The following is a 23,024-nucleotide window of genomic DNA, read 5'->3' on the forward strand; positions in this document are numbered from 1 at the left end:
GGATAGAGAATAGAATTGAGAATAGTTCTGTTGTGAAAGGCGCCCAGGCGTGTAATATAACAGGCCGAAGCACCTTTCCTCTGTCAAATGTGATAGCTCAGACATAGGCAGTTGGAAGCATGAGGTAGGACCACTTGACACATGATGTCTTATTTGACCACAAGGCTACAAACATCCAAAGGCCGCTGTTGTTTTTACATTGGAAAATTGACATATCATTGCATTGGTTAAAAAGGACTTCATGGACCACTTGATGGAAAAGCAGTAAAACAATATGAGAATTGGAAGTTTTGAAGCAAAAGTATAGTACCTGGCATAAGAATTAAGAAATTCGCCTTACAAATCCCAAGGAGAGCTCCTAGTTTATAAATTCGTTAGATTTTCTTAATATTCGAGGAGTGTACCAACATACTACATACTGTACCTACATACTTTAGTATTCAAGGGTGTGCTTTAAAAAAGAAAACTATTGCATTGAAATATAAAGTAGCTCTGTGATGTTATCTACAGACTTAGCCAATTTCCTTTTAAAACTTTTCAGTTTTCTATTTCTCTATTTCACCTCTCCTATTCGCCACTGAATCTCTCATCCACTTTAATATTTTCCTTAATGTTTTAACCTCTCTCTCCTTTAGCACTAAATATCTCTCCAATTTTCTCCCCCTTTTCCAAGTGTATCCTACGACACTGAATTTCTCTTCTATTTTAATATCACTCATTTAGTTTGCCCCTCTCATTCAACACTGAAAATATCTCCAATTTTCTTCCCCTTTTCCCTATATCTTCTTCGACACTAAATTTCCCTTTCCACTTCCACGTGCCCTCACTTATTTTGCCCCTCCGATTCGCCACTGAAAATCTCTCCAATATTATCCCCATTTCACCTCTTTATTCGGCACTGAATTTCCATTTTCCACGTGCCCTCTCTTAGTTTGCCCCTTCGGCACTGAGCTTTCTGGAACAATCTTCTTACACTTGAGCGAATTACAAAAGATTATTTCCTATGCAAGATAAGGACGAGGCAGTGTTGTGTAGCATAAAAGCCAAGGCAAAGGCAGGCATAATACACAATAGACTGGAAGATAGAGACTATAGGTGAGGAGAGAGGGGGGGGGGAAGATAGTACCTAGGGGAGAGGAGGGAGAGAGAAAGATAGGGAGAAAGAGAGAGACGAAGGGAGGGTGATAGAGATCAAAGGGGGAGAGAGGGAGAGAGATAGAGAGAAAACTGGAAGGTAGATTATGAGGAGATAGAGAGAGAAACCCGAAGACCAAAAGAGGAGGAGGGAGGACAGAAACAGAGGTATAGAAAGAAGGAAAGATGGGAAGGAAGAATGAAAGAGAAATAGAGGAACCTCTGTGAATAGAGAGATTAGAGAAACCATGAAAAGAAAATGTGGGAGGAGAAAGAGTAGGTGACAAGTATGTAAAACCCCAACTGGATGTCAAATATGAAACCCTGTAAAAAATTGGAGATCCTCGAGTTAAAATACAAGTAATAAAAACCTTGTAAAAATCTACCCTATCCACGATGATTTATATCGCTTGTAACGAGAGAAAAGTCCTTCTAAATTGTAATGTATAGGTACCGTATAAAATTGTCCACATTTCCAGACTAAAATTTGAGAAAGCTGTTCCTGAGGAGGAATATATGGATCTAATTTGTGTCCCGTCGTTTATCATGTGACAAATATTTAATAGTCTGAAAGCGCTTCACCATTCATTGTGTCATGTGTCGGATTACGAGATTATGATGCATGCTATTCATGTCTGCTTGTGATTTAGGACAAAATATACATAACTGTGCCATTTTGTTCTCATCATCATATTTGTGTCCGCATATTTGAATATGTAAGAGATGATGCTTGTGTAAAAAATTGGTTTTCTGATTTTATTGTTGCTACCATTTTTCTTTGGGCCCTTAAAGAATAATATGATTATAAAGGATGCATCTTCCAAAGAAAAAATAATTTGTCTTATGCAATGGTTTATTTATGGTGGCAATTTTTTCCTGAAGGAGTTCTTCCATCACAGAGGAAAGCTCTTAGAGACTATTTATTGGTTAATCAATGTACACAAATACAAGAAATTTCATTTGTACACAAAAAGCCCACTCTGAGGCTTGGCTTTTCGGCAAGCAGATCCAAAAGATGGGTTTAGCTTATACGAATCTACATACAAAATTATTGCTTGAGGCAATCTCTACCAACTCACCTCCTAGTATAACTTGAGCAGACATCTGAGCACTATCATCATCAGCACTCACATGGCACTGGTACATGCCGGCATCTTCTCTTTGCACCCTGTCCAACACTAGCACCTCGTCACTATTCCGCCTCAGTACTAAGCCATCCTTGAGCCACGCCTTGGCCGAGCTGAGGCGCTTGGGTGACACCCGGCAGTGAAGTTCTATCCGATGTCCCACATCCACTACCACTTCGTTTTACACGTACCTAGTGGAGGCAAAAAGCCTTAGCTACTTTATATGCAAACTATGAGAAGTTATTAGTATAGGATAGGCTGAAGCATGATAGGCACGCGTGATATTTATTACACTTACCGAATATTGCTATCGTTTTACCTGCATGGTGATTTGAGGGGGTATATAACATACATTTTCCCTCCTAAGGGACCTGATTTGATTGGTTTAGGGGGGGGGATGAATTTTTTCTCTCTTTGACTTTGACTCTGGTAAAACCTCACCAGTTTTCGATGTCGAAAAAAGACCAATAGAGACATAGAGGAGCGGAATGACGCTTTGTGTAAGATAGAGAGGAAGACAAAGAGTGGGACGGAGAAAGAGAGAGAGAGAGAGGAAAAAAGAAAGAAAGACAAAGACTTTCCGAGTAAAAAAGAGGGTGAATGGGAAGAGAGGGAGGAGAACAGAAGTCCTCATTATTCTTATTGAAAACAAAAGCCCAGGAAGTCCACAGGGTAGAGTTATGAATATTTCAAGTAGTACTTATACTCTCAAAAGTTCACTCAAGTCCGCCTTATTTCCTGCAGAAAGTCTTTTCATTTCCAGATATTAGGAAGATAGGAAGTCCCTCTTCACCCCCCTGACAGTCCTGACCTTTACTTTTCTTTCCCTAGAACATGCCCAATTAAAGATGATGTTTTCTTTTCGTCCACTCGGTCCACTGCAGTAGGGGTATTATTATTTTTAAATACTAATTATCCACACGAGGCTGAATAACTCATACTAACGGTACCTACTTAAATAAGCGAATATTTGGCAACAGATCTTATGTAGGTACTTCCAAAATCCGGTTAGCATTAAAACAGCTCCTGACAGTTCTGAAATTTCAAACAAAACCCGCCATCTTTTGTGAGCCTCGCATATCCTTGCACCTCTCTCAACACTTAGGCATTCCCACCTCCCCCTTCACCTTGTGTCTCAAGTTGTCCTTTCCTTTTGAGCTCGTAAGCTTCACATCCTGATATAGCCAGGATAAGAGCTCTATATCAAGTTAACACATTGTGAGCGTTGACAGGGACTCTGTCAAACGCCTTTTGTTTATCGAGGAATGGAGTGACTTGTGTATTAGGGGGTGTTTGTTGTAGGGAGATTGGTATGATACGAGCGTCTTGCGTCTCATTAGTGAAATCAAGATCGAGGGAAGAGTAAATAACTAAACAAAGAACAAAGGGTTAATTAGGTTCACCCTTCCCCTGACAGTCCTGACCTTTACTTTTCTTTCCCTAGAACATGCCCAATTAAAGATGATGTTTTCTTTTCGTCCACTCGGTCCACTGCAGTAGGGGTATTATTATTTTTAAATACTAATTATCCACACGAGGCTGAATAACTCATACTAACGGTACCTACTTAAATAAGCGAATATTTGGCAACAGATCTTATGTAGGTACTTCCAAAATCCGGTTAGCATTAAAACAGCTCCTGACAGTTCTGAAATTTCAAACAAAACCCGCCATCTTTTGTGAGCCTCGCATATCCTGCCCTGACAGTCCTGACCTTTACTTTTCTTTCCCTAGAACATGCCCAATTAAAGATGATGTTTTCTTTTCGTCCACTGCAGTAGGGGTATTATTATTTTTAAATACTAATTATCCACACGAGGCTGAATAACTCATACTAACGGTACCTACTTAAATAAGCGAATATTTGGCAACAGATCTTATGTAGGTACTTCCAAAATCCGGTTAGCATTTAAAACAGCTCCTGACAGTTCTGAAATTTCAAACAAAACCCGCCATCTTTTGTGAGCCTGGCATATCCTTGCACCTCTCTCAACACTTAGGCATTCCCACCTCCCCCTTCACCTTGTGTCTCAAGTTGTCCTTTCCTTTTGAGCTCGTAAGCTTCACATCCTGATATAGCCAGGATAAGAGCTCTATATCAAGTTAACACATTGTGAGCGTTGACAGGGACTCTGTCAAACGCCTTTTGTTTATCGAGGAATGGAGTGACTTGTGTATTAGGGGGTGTTTGTTGTAGGGAGATTGGTATGATACGAGCGTCTTGCGTCTCATTAGTGAAATCAAGATCGAGGGAAGAGTAAATAACTAAACAAAGAACAAAGGGTTAATTAGGTTCACCCTTTTTGACCTGTCATTTGGCACGTTAACACTCTGACCGCCATGTGTATCTTTTAGAATACACCCATGCCCGAACCCCACAGGCCGCGTGTATCTTTTAGAATACACTTGAGAGACTGATGTTCAGAACTTCAGTGTATTCCACTGAATACACGTATATGGGATTTTACATTGTAATTTACATTGTAATAAGGATTGTGCGAATGCGACATGTTAAATACGTCACACAGAACATATAATGTCTTCGAGAACCCATATCTATGTCCTTCATTCAGTATCCCCACTAGTATTGGGTAAGTTGTCCACTTACTTGATGGTAGGAAGAGGATTGCCTTGGGCAGAGCAGGGCAGAATCACGGATTCGTCTTTCTTCACGTTCAGAATGCGGTGCTTTTCGAACATCTTTGCCGCTGACAGTAGCCTCTTATTTTCTGCAACAGACACGAATTTAAATTAAAATTCAGGGGAAACTTGCAAATTTAAATTAGAATTTGGGGAAAATTTAAATCAGAATCAGGGGAAACATATGTACGTACTTACCTATCCCAGGAATTGGGAAAAGATTTGTAATTTTTAAAATTAGAAACCGTGCCACGCAGTGCTTGTTCGTGCAAAGACAGATTCCATTAATCTTTCTGTCTCGAAAGATTTTCAGGGAGCTTCTTCATTTTTTGCAACTTTTGGCTTTTGCTTGTATATTAATTTTTTCCCAACTTTGTACCTACGTACGTATTTGGTATGCAAGAAAAAAAAAAAAAAAAACTTCAGGATCGGGCACATATTAGAGAGTTTTTGCAAACAGTCCCTGTTAACTGAACTCTTTAACGTTATATTTGATGAAAACTCGTTTCTGAACATGTGCAAAGAAACGAGTTTTCGTACAATACCGAGTTCAGTTAACAGGACGCTAATTTTGACGTCCCCTGTTGACACTTAGCAGAGAGGCCCCGGTCAGTTTATTGACCCCTCTACATTGGTAACTCCTATAGCGGTCACTTTCGTCCACCTGGTGTATGATCAGCTCTCCGGACGACAACATGTGGTACTTTCCGTCTGTAACATTGAAAAAAAAAGGATTAAATTATTAGTAGGTACCAGCGTCCAGGTTCAAATTTTGAAGAACATGTGGTACTTTCTATCTGTAACATTGAAAAACAAGCTGGGTCCGTCCCTCCGGGAATTTTTTAGCCCGTAGTTTATTCGATGGTGATTAGAGAAAATCAGTAGGTACCTATGTACCTACCTAATTTGTTTAATATTCAGTTTATTATCATTCTTGATTTGATTTTTTACTTTCTATTACTACAGTATAGCGGAGCTATACTAGTAATGAAAGTATTGCAATCGGTCCAAATTTTCAAAATCGGGAAATGGTTTGAAATATCCGTTTTGGGGTCCCCTGATTCCAAAAAAGTGGTTTTTAGCCCATGGTCTGTACGTACGTACGTACGTACGTGCGTACTACAGGTTTAAAAAAGGAATTCTAATTGTGTTAAGCATATTTAAATGCTTGTCACAAACATCGTTCCCTGATTATTTCACCTAGATAAATTTCATGACATGACTTGGACTTGAACCACCAACCTCCAGATCCAAAGTCCAACGCGTTAACAACTGGTACGTACTACAGGTTTAAATGGGAAAAAGTAGAAAGTTGTGAACAAAATATCTCAAGAACGGTTTGTCGTAGAGCGATTAAATTTGGTATGCTATCCCGGTATGGTCCAAGGACGCGACTGTAACAATTTGGTAAAAATCGGACCGTCACTCATCCAGATATCAACCAAAGTCAATATTGCTTCAAACTTCGGACTTGGAAAAAATTTCAAAAAAAAAAAATCAATTTTTTTCATACTTTATATATATGATTCCTTATCACACGGGGAGTATTTTAAGATAGGAAATTGGAAAAATTTTCAAAAAAAAAAAAGAAAGTAAAAATCAATTTTTTTCATACTTTATATGATTCCTTATCACACGGGGAGTATTTTAAGATAGGAAATTTTTGGTCGAAAATTTGAGAGGTGTGGGGTGTGGGGATTAGTTTTCTTTCTTTTTCTCCTCGACGCGTGAAGATTTTTCTGCTCTTTTGTTGCAATCGATAAAGTGGGGACGTTTAAAGCGAAGTTCCATTGGATAAAAGTTTTGAAGACGGGACGTGGGGCAATCAAATCAGTAGTAGTCTCCATGGATGTTCATATTGTGTTGTTATTTTGTTGTTCCAAAGTTTTAGTATGATACCTCACAAAATAAAAAATGTCGGCGTCGCGTCGTAGGTACCTTACATTGAAAGTGGCGTACTTCTTTGTATTCGAATTTATCTGAAATTTGAAATGTCGCTTTGAATTGAATCCCTCTACATATTGGAATCAAGAGTTATCCGAATATGAAATAACGGGTCAAAGAAATTCAAAAGAATCTTCAATTTGACTGAGTTGTCCTTGAAAAAAATTGAAAACAAATGTGAAATAAAAGAACCTTGATAAAACTTTGATGAACTCATCAAAACCATCCAGGGTACTATCATAAAGTCATAAAAGGGAGAAGGAATAGGGAGGGTGAAAAGTCTTTTCTCACCACTTTTGCTATTATCTGCATCAAAAGTAAGGACCTATTCTTCACCTATAACGTTTTAACTAGGTATTTTGTCCTTACCTGGATGAAGAGCTGCATTTTATCTTGTCCCTCGGAATTGTTGGCCACACAATTCCACACCCCACTGTCCGATTCCTCTACATGTGATATGGACAGCGAAGATCCTATCCTTTGTATTCTATCACTTTCTTCCACCGGACTGTCTTGCTTGTACCATCTGAAACAGGGGGGAGAGTCTTGGACCTTGAGGAATGGTGCATCCCTCTACATATTGAAATCAAGAGTTATCCGAATATGAAATAACGAGTCAAAGAAATTCAAAAGAATCTTCACTTTGACTGAGTTGTCCTTGAAAAAAATTGAAAACAAAAAATGTGAAATAAAAGAACCTTGATAAAACTTTGATGAACTTATCAAAACCATCCAGGGTACTATCATAAAGTCATAAAAGGGAGAAGGAATAGGGGAGGGTGAAAAGTTTTCAAACTCTCATACCATATTTATTACACGACAATAATTTCAGAACAATGTTCCCTTTTTGACGAAGTTGGTACGGGTTAAATTATTAGTACCTATCAGGGTCCAAGTTCAAATGTTGAAGAATCCGTAAAATTTTCGTTTATAGAGTCTATACAGTTAAATAACTACAATTAGAACATTAGAAGTCTTCTGCTAATGAGGTAATGTACAGAGAAAAGAAGTTCAAAAGTTCATCAAGAGTTCCAGACTTTGGGGTCATCCGAGGTCAAGATGTCAAGTCAAGGTCCAAACAAAAAGTCGCAAAAAAGTGAACAGCTTTGGAAACAATACAACGAAACAAAGAACACACATTAGAAAGGACAAGAAGTGTGAGGATAGAAATCAACAAGTTCCAAACAAGGAGGAGAAGTCTCGTGTCGTCATTTATTTTTATTTTCTTTTGTCTATCAGAACTTTTCTAATACTCCCACCTCCTTGGAACTCTACCTTCTCCTTAGTCCTTTTGTTCTCCCCTCCATGTCGACAATCAGGAACTGATAAAAACAATTTATGAGGAAAAAAATATGAGACAGAAAAGAACAAGACAAGAAAAATAATGAGAGGGAGTAGGAGAGGAGGAGAAAATGAGAGGTGTGGGGTGTGGGGATTAGTTTTCTTTCTTTTTCTCCTCGACGCGTGAAGATTTTTCTGCTCTTTTGTTGCAAGAAAGCAGGAATACAATAACGTCAAAGGTATTTTCATATGTGAAGCCATGTTCTTAGTGTGATACAGTTACAGGCATGACATTGTATGTAACTCAAATTCAAACGCAAAGGTACAAGGTGTTCAAGAAGTATAGGATTAGGTACATACTGAAATTATGGGATTTAGGTACACATCTAAGATCCCGATTTCGCGCAGGTCTGAGTGTAAATAGTAGAGCCTAAAGTGTCTTGATAGTTACCTGCCAGGAATTACATTATTAAGCAGGCTGTTCAGGTCTGGAGTAAGCTGCCAAGTTGAGAGGTTAAGACACAAGAAAATAGTCATTTTTTACTTGACATTTTTCAAAAGTCATATTTCCCCAACCCATACCACCCCTTTAGCTTCACCTCAAAAGTCTGAGCCATCATAATATTTGACATCCCCTCTTCTTCTTGCTTAGCTGAACTTTTCTGCTTTCTTTTCACACCTCCCCCTTTGTCACCAAAATCCAATTGAACTGTGATTTTATTTTCGAATGACTTGGGGGAAAAGAAAGATTTTTTTCATTTTTGTTTTTATTTGGTTTTGTTTCTTCGAAAGTTAAAGAGTTTTTTCCCCAGTACAAAGTCAAAAACTTTACTTTGTCAGGGAAAAAAACCCCGAGAACTTTATTGCTTTTCTGGGGTTTTTATAATTTGCAATAAAAGTTAGTAGCAGAAATGTCTAAACATTTTATGTCAGGTTTATAGTTTGTGCTGTGCTCAGCTTGTCTGTAACAAACTTTCTTCTTCTCCTTCATCCCCACCTTCTCATCACTTTAAATAAGAGGCTGAAGTGTTTGGACAAAAAGAAGCGTTCACCCTTTTTGACCTGTCATTTGGCACGTTAACACTCTGACCGCCATGTGTATCTTTTAGAATACACCCATGCCCGAACCCCACAGGCCGCGTGTATCTTTTAGAATACACTTGAGAGACTGATGTTCAGAACTTCAGTGTATTCCACTGAATACACGTATATGGGATTTTACATTGTAATTTACATTGTAATAAGGATTGTGCGAATGCGACATGTTAAATACGTCACACAGAACATATAATGTCTTCGAGAACCCATATCTATGTCCTTCATCCAGTATCACCACTAGTTGTCCACTTACTTGATGGTAGGAAGAGGATTGCCTTGGGCAGAGCAGGGCAGAATCACGGATTCGTCTTTCTTCACGTTCAGAATTCAGTATCCCCACTAGTATTGGGTAAGTTGTCCACTTACTTGATGGTAGGAAGAGGATTGCCTTGGGCAGAGCAGGGCAGAATCACGGATTCGTCTTTCTTCACGTTCAGAATGCGGTGCTTTTCGAACATCTTTGCCGCTGACAGTAGCCTCTTATTTTCTGCAACAGACACGAATTTAAATTAAAATTCAGGGGAAACTTGCAAATTTAAATTAGAATTTGGGGAAAATTTAAATCAGAATCAGGGGAAACATATGTACGTACTTACCTATCCCAGGAATTGGGAAAAGATTTGTAATTTTTAAAATTAGAAACCGTGCCACGCAGTGCTTGTTCGTGCAAAGACAGATTCCATTAATCTTTCTGTCTCGAAAGATTTTCAGGGAGCTTCTTCATTTTTTGCAACTTTTGGCTTTTGCTTGTATATTAATTTTTTCCCAACTTTGTACCTACGTACGTATTTGGTATGCAAGAAAAAAAAAAAAAAAAACTTCAGGATCGGGCACATATTAGAGAGTTTTTGCAAACAGTCCCTGTTAACTGAACTCTTTAACGTTATATTTGATGAAAACTCGTTTCTGAACATGTGCAAAGAAACGAGTTTTCGTACAATACCGAGTTCAGTTAACAGGACGCTAATTTTGGTTGCTAATTTTATTATCTAGAGAGAGAGAGAGAGAGAGAGAGAGAGAGAGAGAGAGAGGGGGAGCCCAGTTAACTGAATTCTTTAACGTTATATTTGACGATAACTCGTTTCTGAACATGTGCAGAGAAACGAGTTTTCGTACAATACCGTTAAAGAGTTCAGTTAACAGGACGCTAATTTTGGTTGCTAATTTTATTATCTAAAGAGAGAGAGAGAGAGAGAGAGAAAAAAAAAAACTTACCCGTGAGTGACAGACGTCCCCTGTTGACACTTAGCAGAGAGGCCCCGGTCAGTTTATTGACCCCTCTACATTGGTAACTCCTATAGCGGTCACTTTCGTCCACCTGGTGTATGATCAGCTCTCCGGACGACAACATGTGGTACTTTCCATCTGTAACATTGAAAAAAAAAAACAAGGGTTAAATTATTAGTACCAGCGTCAAAGTTCAAATGTTGGAGAACAAGTGGTACCTTCTATCTGACCTGTTAAAAAAGCACGGGTTAAATTATTAGTACCTATCAGGGTCCAAGTTCAAATGTTGAAGAATCGATGTATGTTCTGTAAAATTTTCGTTTATAGAGTCTATACAGTTAAATAACTACAATTAGAACATCAGAAGTCTTCTGCTAATGAGGTAATGTACAGAGAAAAGAAGTTCAAAAGTTCATCAAGAGTTCCAGACTTTGGGGTCATCCGAGGTCACACATGGCACTGGTACATGCCAGCATCTTCTCTCTGCACCCTGTCCAATACTAGCACCTCGTCACTATTCCGCCTCAGTACTAGGCCGTCCTTGAGCCACGCCTTGGCCGAGCTGAGGCGCTTGGGTGACACCCGGCAGTGAAGTTCTATCCGATGTCCCACATCCACTACCACTTGATTGCTTGAGGCAATCTCTACCAACTCACCTCCTAGTATAACTTGAGCAGACATCTGAGCACTATCATCATCGGCACTCACATGGCACTGGTACATGCCGGCATCTTCTCTTTGCACCCTGTCCAACACTAGCACCTCGTCACTATTCCGCCTCAGTACTAAGCCATCCTTGAGCCACGCCTTGGCCGAGCTGAGGCGCTTGGGTGACACCCGGCAGTGAAGTTCTATCCGATGTCCCACATCCACTACCACTTGCCCGGACGGGGACATTTCAATGGAGAGGGAAGATTTCACCTGTGGGCGAGAAGGATGTCTCGCGTTAGATGGACATTGGACAAGTTAGGAGAATGATGGAAACTTTAAAGTGGTAAAAACATCCGGTGAAGTTTTTCATAGACTTAGTTCGTATTTTGACAAAGCGCGCAACGCAGCGTTTTCAACAGTCGGAAATAGTGGATGTACCAAATGAACCAAACCATAAAAATGCTTGTCTTTTCTCACCACTTTTGCTATTATCTGCATCAAAAGTAAGGACCTATTATTCTTCACCTATAACGTTTTAACTAAGTATTTTGTCCTTACCTGGATGAAGAGCTGCATTTTATCTTGTCCCTCGGAATTGTTGGCCACACAATTCCACACCCCACTGTCCGATTCCGAGGTCAAGATGTCAAGTCAAGGTCCAAACAAAAAGTCGCAAAAAAGTGAACAGCTTTGGAAACAATACAACGAAACAAAGAACACACATTAGAAAGGACAAGAAGTGTGAGGATAGAAATCAACAAGTTCCAAACAAGGAGGAGAAGTCTCGTGTCGTCATTTATTTTTATTTTCTTTTGTCTATCAGAACTTTTCTAATACTCCCACCTCCTTGGAACTCTACCTTCTCGAACACAATACAAGGAAACAAAGAACACACATCAGAAAGGACAAGAAGTGTGAGGATAGAAATCAACAAGTTCCAAACAAGGAGAAGAAGTCTCGTGTCGTCATTTATTTTTATTTTCTTTTGTCTATCAGAACTTTTCTAATACTCCCACCTCCTTGGAACTCTACCTTCTCCTTAGTCCTTTTGTTCTCCCCTCCATGTCGACAATCAGGAACTGATAAAAACAATTTATGAGGAAAAAAATATGAGACAGAAAAGAACAAGACAAGAAAAATAATGAGAGGGAGTAGGAGAGGAGGAGAAAACGGAGAAAATGAGAGGTGTGGGGTGTGGGGATTAGTTTTCTTTCTTTTTCTCCTCGACGCGTGAAGATTTTTCTGCTCTTTTGTTGCAAGAAAGCAGGAATACAATAACGTCAAAGGTATTTTCATATGTGAAGCCATGTTCTTAGTGTGATACAGTTACAGGCATGACATTGTATGTAACTCAAATTCAAACGCAAAGGTACAAGGTGTTCAAGAAGTATAGGATTAGGTACATACTGAAATTATGGGATTTAGGTACACATCTAAGATCCCGATTTCGCGCAGGTCTGAGTGTAAATAGTAGAGCCTAAAGTGTCTTGATAGTTAGTTAGTGTGATACAGTTACAGGCATGACATTGTATGTAACTCAAATTCAAAACGCAAAGGTACAAGGTGTTCAAGAAGTATAGGATTAGGTACATACTGAAATAAATTATGGGATTTAGGTACACATCTAAGATCCCGATTTCGCGCAGGTCTGAGTGTAAATAGTAGAGCCTAAAGTGTCTTGATAGTTATGCAGCTGCTGTGATGGCATTGGGGTAGTGAAATGTCTGTCAGATGAAATACCTATGCCCTCGTAACAATAAAGGTGCTTACATCTCAGCACATACCATGAACTCTTCTGCAATAGGGTTCCGGCAAATCTGTTTGTGGAAATGTAGGGTGCTTTTGCCGGCTGAGGTATAAATTACTGCGAAATCACACGTTTGTACTGTGCTTAAACTTATCGCAACACGAATATCTGTAGTGTGTACGTAGGCTACGCACCTTGAAGTTTTAAAACAGTACTAAGAATGCCCAAGGTTATTTCCAAAAAACTCTTTTTCAGCAAAGTACCTGCACCCACCCCACCATCCAGTAAAATATCATTTCACAAGGCACAAAAGTTCACGTTGTAGAGATAACGTAATTTTAATCAGGAAGGCCTTAAACAAGGCTCGACTCATTACCAAACTCATTTTTCATGTTCAAAACAAATATAAAAACTTTGAAAAACTTTTTGCTGCCTCCCTTTTAGTTCCTGTAAGATTAGGAGCAGATTTTTTTCCTCTTTTATTCTAAGCTTTTCTTTTGAGTGAAATACTTTCAACCCTAACGCCCTGAAGAATGGGGAACAAGGAAGTAATGAAAAACTAAACCAGCAAACTAAAACTAGTTGTAAAACTATTTGAAGAATTCCAAGCAGAGTTTCCAAGGGCACTTTGTCCTCAATTTCGGGTTATCCTTTTTCCTTCTCTCTTTCTTGTGGGGGGTAAAATGGGACAATAGATGCTATTCTTGCTGAAAAAGAGGGAACTCCAGGGCATTTAGAGACGTTAGCTCCGCGAAATTTCTTTACAGATTTTTCATTTATTCAAAAACAGATTGGAAAGAAAAAGTCCTATTCTCAGGATCTAAATATTTTATCTTTCAGATTTTAATAAGATGATGAGCCTACACCATATTATATCCATTGGATTTTATAAAGAGGCAGAGGCAAATTACGAAAAATGTAAAACGAAGGAGGGAGAAGAAAGGTGAGAAGTAGATAAGAAGGAAAAAAAGACAAGAGAAAGAAAGAGAGAGAAAAGGGGAAAGATTGGGGGGGAGAACATGAAACGGAGTTCCTTTGACTTTTTTGAGAAAACTTGAGCAAAATATGCAGAAACTTACTCAAACGGAAATTCTACTTGCATTAATACATTAGTTGAGTCGAGACTAGAAGGCGCGGGTTCGAATCCCAACCAAAACATGAAATTACTCGTATATCCTCATTATTTAAGAAATGGAAAAAAACTCGTGACGAACTTCTCAGTCCCTTCTCGCCCGGAGCGAGCTTTATCCCGAACAGATGCGGTTCGTTCTCGGAACGGCCAGCTTTGTCCTATCCTGTATTCCTGTCCCCTTCTCTTAGATTTTGGGACGATGGGATCTCCGTTGTCATAGTTCCCTTTATCAAAGCCCTTGAATAATAATAATAATTCTCTGTGGCGTATAATATTTCTAGTAGCGCGGTCAAACTTTCTTGACTTGGCGGGACGAAACACTACCCCGCTCCTAATAATAATAATAATAATAATATAGGTAGGTATGTCTTGGTTCTTCCGAAACAATTGAAAGCATCCCACCCACACTACGCCTGCTAAAAAGCTCACAGCGTGAAATGAGCAAACCGTTCCCTCCCGGAAAATTTTCAATTTACCGCGTTAATATTGCACTCGAGCTTTCTATTCGCTACTCGGGATTAGGAAAGCCGAACACAAAACAATTTATTTCCATTTCGTAATATCATGTACAATATTGTATGCAATGTTTGTGAACATGGGAGGAAAAAACACGGCATACAAAACTAGGGAGGGAGGGCTAAGGTTTTTCCTTTTTTTTCACTCAGTAAATTTACCAAACTTTTTTTTTTCGCTTTTCCACACTGACAGCAATAAATTTTACTTTTTTTTTATTTGAAGGTTTTTTACATGTGTCCCTTTCAGACCTAGTTATGTATGAGCTGTGAGTGTGAACAAAAAATCCATTCTGACCCAGCTTAGGATTGAATGCTTTGTACTGAACACAGGAATATTGAGAAGTCTGGAGGCTTAATGGGATCTAAAGGAAAGCCTTTAATGGAAATTTAAGGGAAAATCTTAATGATGTGGGTAGAATTGAAAAGTTTTTTCTTGTAGTAGAGAATGAACAATATGTATATGTAGATTATGTAGGCATCAATCGGCTAGGTATTGAATATTTTTGCAGACTACATCACCGATTTAAAAGACATTTTTCCTGTATTATCTGATATCATATCTGCCACCTAGATATGTCTGTTCGCTACTCACCCACAAGCCAGTAGAGAATGAACAATATGTATATGTAGGCATCTATCGGCTAGGTATTGAATATTTTTGCAGAACATCACCGATTTAAAAGACATTTTTCCTGTATTATCTGATATCATATCTGCCACCTAGATATGTCTGTTCGCTACTCACCCACAAGCCTCTGTCTGGAGATAAACAATGTTTTTCCCATATCGCACACAACAAAAAGGTTAGTTTGATGTAATATTGAGGTATTTTCACAAATGTTGGAGATAAACAATGTTTTTCCCATATCGCACACAACAAAAAGGTTAGTTTGATGTAATATTGAGGTATTTTCACAAATGTATTTTCCCCCTGTTGGAAAAGCTTCTAGCTTCTAAAGTTTCATTGAAAGCATTTTTTTTTTTTTTTTAATAGTGTGTCAGCAACAATGCGTTTTGCATTAATTCCTTTTACAAATGTCGTTCCCTAATTAATAGAGACCTACACTTTGTTAAGTTTTCAGCATAACTTGACTTGGACTCGTACACCAAAAGCTCACTCTGAGGCTGAAGCTTATGTAAAGGGACAAACAGCCCCAAAAGGTGGGTTGAGATGAACCATCAGCGCAACATCCAAATCCGAAATCAACCTTGCTACCCATATACTTTTGAGAGTTCTGAGGTTTCAACACAAAGATCCACTGTTGGAATAGCCCTTAGCCCTTGGCCTGCGAAACCGGGCTAGATATTCTGATGACAGTGATAACCTTAGTCTCCTCTCAGCATAGAGGACATTACGGGTTAACGCACACGTAACACGTCATATAACATCAGAATAGACATTTAATATCATTTTGCTTTTAGCGAAATTAATAATTCAGTCACCTTTCTTCTTTAAACATGAAAGACATGTTCTAATTCTAATGTAATTTGATTATAAGGAATCAGAAATTGTACCTTTAACCATCACTTTGAATCGCAGGCGATGAGGAGAAAATTGCAATGAACCCACAAGCAATTCCAAGCACGGAGCCGAAAAAACTTCGGCCCTGCAGGGAATAGAACCCAAACTTCTGAAAAAGGAAAGAAAGAATGGGCCTCTCCTCTCTCCTGAAAGCTCTGAGGAAAATAAAAAAAGATTTCGACTCCAGACTTGGATAAAACGAAACTCTCTCATGCAAGCTCCATAAACATAAATTTCAAGACAAGACAAACTTGAAACCTAATTTGGCAACCACGAGCAACAAGAGGTTAGCTCTCATTTTTATAAAGGTAGATAATAATAAAGGTTTTATAAAGGTGGATAGAAAGGATAATAATAAAGGTGTAACGCAAGGGCTCAATTTAAATTTCGTGTTTTTTTAGTATCATGTTCTTTTAGTTCTGTGAGCTCCCCAAGATTTTCTCTTTCATTTAATTTAATTACACAACTTTTCCGAAACTTTCCATGTTACTCTTTCTACCTTCTCCTATGTTACCTATGCTTCCATGTTCCGCGTGTATTTATCTTGTCTCCTCTGTTTTCAATCCCACACACTGACTCGGGAATTTTTCTCGCTCACATTTTAAATTTTAAGGGAGGAAGGGGAAATTCCCAAGCTCTTTTAAACATGAAAGACATGTTCTAATTCTAATGTAATTTGATTATAAGGAATCAGAAATTGTACCTTTAACCATCACTTTGAATCGCAGGCGATGAGGAGAAAATTGCAATGATGCAAACATTCAGAACAGATAAAAATAAATGTACCTGGAGAAGAAGAACAGTAGTTGATACTCACTTAACTGTTATTCACTTTATTCATACGTACTTACGTATCTAGTATCGAAAGTTCGAAATTCATTCTGAGTAGGTATTTATATTCAACTAATTCTTGCTGAAATTTTGAAAATTCTTGAAACAAAAAGCCACAAACATTGGATATTTTCTACTGAACTGTGGAATATTCTGAAAGTTCTTCTCTTTCATTCTTTTGGTTTTCAATAGTGCTCCAAGGAAAACACAAGTATTCTAAAACAGAAAATGTATTAGGGCTGAAAGTGGGGAAAGTTAGAGGTGGTTGCGGGGGGCCTGATTGTCTGGGTTCCCAGAATTCGGTATGATTTTACCCTAGGAATGGTCTCGTCGGCAGGGGGTCTTCAGAGTAAAACTTTCATTTGAGAATAATAAAACATTTCAATGATTGGCATATGATTTAGAATGGTTGTATTATTCTTGTTATTTATTAAAGAGGAGAAGGGAGAGGTTTCTAGACTTGTTTGCGGCCAATTCTTACACCTCCAGAAACTGACCTAGAAGAAAAGGAAAGAAAATCTTATGCCAGCCAATTTCAGACAGTGTGATCTTTTTGATACTATTGGGACGGTGTACTATGTTATCCGGAGTACTGTAAGGATATAAATATCACGTAAAGCTTGAGAACATGAGAACCACTATCCCAATGCAATCCCTCATCATTCCTTGCTTTCTAATAAAACATTCTTTCTCTTCTCTTATTTCTCCATTTCTTTCATGACCCTTCCATTTGCCTTCAGAAAATTCTAGTTCAATCTTGACATTGGGAAAACTTTTCCAGATATGTATGTTCCCCATATTGCCATAAAATATTCCGAAGTCACCGTAGGATATTACTTACAGGGTTGTCACAGTGTGAGTCGTTGGACGGTGTATGTTGTGTGTGAAATTGAAAGAAAAATAAGTGAAAGATGTGGCACCCTGTTTCCTATATTGGAGACGCACATATTTTCAAACTGAACAGTTTTTTGTATCCTAAGGGGAAGAAGTCTTGAGGAAGGGAACGGCATATTTCCCAAAAGTTGACTTTAGTTTTCCTCTTCTTCGTTTTTTTAACATATCGATTTCTGTTCTCTCCGTTATTCCACTCTTTCTTCTTGTTTATTTACTTACCAGTTTCTTCCCCCTCAGGGCCGAGTGCTGGGGTTCTGGCCTCCCCTTGTACACCTGTCAGTCGAGTCGATATTCTTCAATTTCTACATTGTCTGGTACCCTGTTCTCCCACGCTTTCTCACCTCACTTTCCCTGGCATTGCTTTTATTATAAAATTCCCTTTTTTCTCTTTTTTTTACATTCCGTACAATTTTCGTTTTTAATAAACTTCATTACTCTCCCTCCCATTTTTCTCTTTTTCTTGTTTTCCTCTCTCTCTCTCTCTCTCTCTCTCTCTCTCTCTCTCTCTTTCTCACCCACTTTCATATTTGTACTTTGTTCCCGGTAATTTTGGTCGCTCCTGGAAAATTATTAGCTATGTTCCGGGATTTTGTACTGTCCCTATATCCAAGCAAAAATCTCTGTAACTATTGCTTAACTCGCAAATAATTGAAGATAAATTCCCATGCCTTGCAGGAGATTGGAACCCGGGACCTTTTATTTATCAAGCAAGCGCTGAGCTTTTAATGCAGGACAATGAACATGCCTATATTTTGCGCTGAACAAATGAGATCCCCGAGCTACCATGGCGGGATAATAAGGGCCATTTTTTGTTCATCTCAACATTCCTGAAATGCGACCCTGAATCTTTTTCCGTCTGTTTTCTTTTTGCTTCTCTACTTCAACTTCTTCATTTTATTTTAAGAGGGACTCCTTCATCATTGCTTCCCATTTCTTTGCTTAACCTTCTTTTCAATCCTCATAGCCTGACGTTCTTCAAAAATAGCTTTTCCTCAAATACACCACCTTCATCTGATGCTCTAAACTCTAAATGCTCTTTGGTTAAGTGTATCTTTAATTGTATCTCTCTCTCCCAAAAAGCTCTCACGCTTTCAAGTTCTCTTTTATCCTGAAAGGATAATGTTCGTTCTCGGAACGGCTGGCTTTCTCCTAACTCCAAATGCTCTTTGGTTAAGTGTATCTTTAATTGTATCTCTCTCCCAAAAAGCTCTCACGCTTTCAAGTTCTCTTTTATCCTGAAAGGATAATGTTCGTTCTCGGAACGGCTGGCTTTCTCCTAATTGCAATGATGCAAACATTCAGAACAGATAAAAATAAATGTACCTGGAGAAGAAGAACAGTAGTTGATACTCACTTAACTGTTATTCACTTTATTCATACGTACTTACGTATCTAGTATCGAAAGTTCGAAATTCATTCTGAGTAGGTATTTATATTCAACTAATTCTTGCTGAAATTTTGAAAATTCTTGAAACAAAAAGCCACAAACATTGGATATTTTCTACTGAACTGTGGAATATTCTGAAAGTTCTTCTCTTTCATTCTTTTGGTTTTCAATAGTGCTCCAAGGAAAACACAAGTATTCTAAAACAGAAAATGTATTAGGGCTGAAAGTGGGGAAAGTTAGAGGTGGTTGCGGGGGGCCTGATTGTCTGGGTTCCCAGAATTCGGTATGATTTTACCCTAGGAATGGTCTCGTCGGCAGGGGGTCTTCAGAGTAAAACTTTCATTTGAGAAGAATAAAACATTTCAATGATTGGCATATGATTTAGATTGGTTGTTATTATTCTTGTTATTTATTAAAGAGGGGAAGGGAGAGGTTTCTAGACTTGTTTGCGGCCAATTCTTACACCTCCAGAAACTGACCTAGAAGAAGAGGAAAGAAAATCTTATGCCAGCCAATTTCAGACAGTGTGATCTTTTTGATACTATTGGGACGGTGTACTATGTTATCCGGAGTACTGTAAGGATATATCACGTATTTGCTTGAGAACATGAGAACCACTATCCCAATGCAATCCCTCATCATTCCTTGCTTTCTAATAAAACATTCTTTCTCTTCTCTTATTTCTCCATTTCTTTCATGACCCTTCCATTTGCCTTCAGAAAATTCTAGTTCAATCTTGACATTGGGAAAACTTTTCCAGATATGTATGTTCCCCATATTGCCATAAAATATTCCGAAGTCACCGTAGGATATTACTTACAGGGTTGTCACAGTGTGAGTCGTTGGACGGTGTATGTTGTGTGTGAAATTGAAAGAAAAATAAGTGAAAGATGTGGCACCCTGTTTCCTATATTGGAGACGCACATATTTTCAAACTGAACAGTTTTTTGTATCCTAAGGGGAAGAAGTCTTGAGGAAGGGAACGGCATATTTCCCAAAAGTTGACTTTAGAATTCTCCTGAGGTTTAAAAAGAAACTGTAAAATGTTCAAAAGCTTGAGTTTCTCTATCGGGAGAAAAAAATCGCATATGTGTTGGCAAGATTTCTCTCCTTTGCTCTTTTGTTCACAATTTTCAATAAATTTCCTCTTTTTTTTCAATTTCTTCTCAGCAGGGCTCCAATGCTGAACTCTTAAATTCTGAGAAGTGACGGAGAATTGATAGCACAGCTTTTTAATGAGTTTTCCGAAGACATTGTACTTAATAGGAAAGGAAATTTTCATACATCTTTTGTATAGCCTTCGAGGCGTCATGATCAGTGGAAATTATAAAATGTAAGTCCCGAGTTGAGTGACGTTGTGTAGCAAGTAGATAAATCAAAATGTATCTACATACATAGTTTCATAAAGTGTATCTTCATGAGGTGCTTTTTGTATGTACGAAATTAGTGAAATAGGTAATTATAGCTGCATAGGTAATTATAACTTAGTGAATCTTCATTCATTTATACTTAGATGTTGCTAGGGAAAGTTACTATTTTGTGCCATTTTATCCGAAAGGCAAAAAGTGACGAACTTTTACAATAATAAATTTCAAATTAACTCCCAAGGACTTCTTCTAAAGTAAATAATAGAAACACTCAACACCAACGCCCAAAACATAATCTGAAACACAAATATTTAAATTTGAAAGAAAAAACATCGACTCGCCGAAACACAACATAAATTCATTTCAATTGTAAAATTTAATCAAATTTTCAGAAAAACGTCGACAAGTTTAATTTCATTTGATTTTCAACTTCGACAACAACAACAAAAAGTTCTATTTTTTTTTTTTTTTTTTTTTTCTTGAAAAATTTTTCCTTTTGCTTGGAATTGCTTGTGGGTGAGTAGCGAACAGACATATCTAGGTGGCAGATATGATATCAGATAATACAGGAAAAATGTCTTTTAAATCGGTGATGTTCTGCAAAAATATTCAATACCTAGCCGATAGATGCCTACATATACATATTGTTCATTCTCTACTGCAAGAAAAAACTTTTCAATTCTACCCACATCATTAAGATTTTCCCTTAAATTTCCATTAAAGGCTTTCCTTTAGATCCCATTAAGCCTCCAGACTTCTCAATATTCCTGTGTTCAGTACAAAGCATTCAATCCTAAGCTGGGTCAGAATGGATTTTTTGTTCACACTCACAGCTCATACATAACTAGGTCTGAAAGGGACACATGTAAAAAACCTTCAAATAAAAAAAAAGTAAAATTTATTGCTGTCAGTGTGGAAAAGCGAAAAAAAAAGTTTGGTAAAATTTACTGAGTGAAAAAAAAAAGGAAAACGTTTCACAGCTTATTTTTTATTTTAATGCGAAATAAATGTAAATAATGTTCTCCAGTCTTTAAATCCACCTTTATTTTTTTTATATCCTTTATTTTGCATTTAACTTTTCAATTAATAGGAACAGAGATAACAGCCAGTATTCATTCTTACTTTTTCAAGTTCTTTTAGACCATGTTACGTGGTTACTTTACTGGAATTAAGCATGAATACAAATATACACGTTTGTCATGTAGGTTTATGGAAATCTATATGAGAACTCGGAGAACTTTGGTGGATTTTCGTCTCAGTAGAGCACAATATTATTATTGAAAAACCAAAACTCAGTCAGATGCAAAGAAGGAAAAACTTTTCTAATAGAATTTGCAGGAAAAGGAAATGCAGAGAAGCTATTCCTAGGATAAGAAATGGGAGAGGAGGAGGACAAGAAGAAGAATAAAGAAGAGGCGGTAAGGACGTGGAGATAAGAGGAAAGCAGGAAGAAAGAAGGGACTAAAGAAGCTAGAAAAGGAAAGAGAGGAGGAGACGAGATAGAAAAGAAGCACAGACAAGAGTAGTAGGTAATACTGAGAAGGAAAAGTGGAGACGAGGAAAAAGAAGTTAAAGGGAAGAGGAGTATTAGGAGGTAAGAGGTGACAGGAGGTAAGAAAATAGAGGTAAAGAGGAGAGGGGCTAAAGACACTCAGATACTGCAGCAGGTCACAGACAGTTTCTAATTTTCTAACATTACCTATATTAGAGGGTCGAACCTTTTCAATACCACAATACAGCTATAACAAGGTGAAATGCAGGATTGAAGACGAACTTTGTCAACATCCCAATAATCCCTAAATAGATCACCTATAAATATGTAATTGGATACTTGGCTTAATAATATGCTCATACTCTTTTAATAATAGGAACCTGATACATAATCCTAATGATACTGCAAGAGGTAATGTATCAAAAGAAAGCTAGACCAAAACTTATGTAGCATCATTGATAGTTACCTGCCAGGAATTACATTATTAAGCAGGCTGTTCAGGTCTGGAGTAAGCTGCCAAGTTGAGAGGTTAAGACACAAGAAAATAGTCATTTTTTACTTGACATTTTTCAAAAGTCATAGTTCCCCAACCCCCCACCGCCCCTTTAGCTTCACCTCAAAAGTCTGAGCCATCATAATATTTGACATCCCCTCTTCTTCTTGCTTAGCTGAACTTTTCTGCTTTCTTTTCACACCTCCCCCTTTGTCACCAAAATCCAATTGAACTGTGATTTTATTTTCGAATGACTTGGGGGAAAAGAAAGATTTTTTTCATTTTTGTTTTTATTTGGTTTTGTTTCTTCGAAAGTTAAAGAGTTTTTTCCCCAGTACAAAGTCAAAAACTTTACTTTGTCAGGGAAAAAAACCCCGAGAACTTTATTGCTTTTCTGGGGTTTTTATAATTTGCAATAAAAGTTAGTAGCAGAAATGTCTAAACATTTTATGTCAGGTTTATAGTTTGTGCTGTGCTCAGCTTGTCTGTAACAAACTTTCTTCTTCTCCTTCATCCCCACCTTCTCATCACTTTAAATAAGA

General features: G+C 37.9%; 1 protein-coding gene across 1 annotated transcript in view; it reads right to left on the minus strand.

The window, feature by feature from the left end:
* Window positions 1-23,024, minus strand: part of LOC103506112 (Down syndrome cell adhesion molecule-like protein Dscam2) — a 69,028-nt gene that overhangs the window by 17,937 nt on the left and 28,067 nt on the right. Inside the window, exons 2-7 of the mRNA XM_026821245.1 lie at window positions 10,440-10,589; window positions 9,591-9,711; window positions 7,215-7,371; window positions 5,606-5,612; window positions 4,892-4,990; window positions 2,214-2,435 (exon numbers count right to left, since the gene is read on the minus strand). Coding sequence (XP_026677046.1) covers window positions 2,214-2,435; window positions 4,892-4,990; window positions 5,606-5,612; window positions 7,215-7,371; window positions 9,591-9,711; window positions 10,440-10,589 — 756 coding nt within the window. The remainder of the gene's footprint in view (window positions 1-2,213; window positions 2,436-4,891; window positions 4,991-5,605; window positions 5,613-7,214; window positions 7,372-9,590; window positions 9,712-10,439; window positions 10,590-23,024) is intronic.

This window comes from Diaphorina citri, unplaced genomic scaffold (genome assembly GCF_000475195.1).
Source record: "Diaphorina citri unplaced genomic scaffold, Diaci psyllid genome assembly version 1.1 scaffold215, whole genome shotgun sequence".
Classification (NCBI taxonomy): Eukaryota; Metazoa; Arthropoda; class Insecta; order Hemiptera; family Psyllidae; genus Diaphorina; species Diaphorina citri.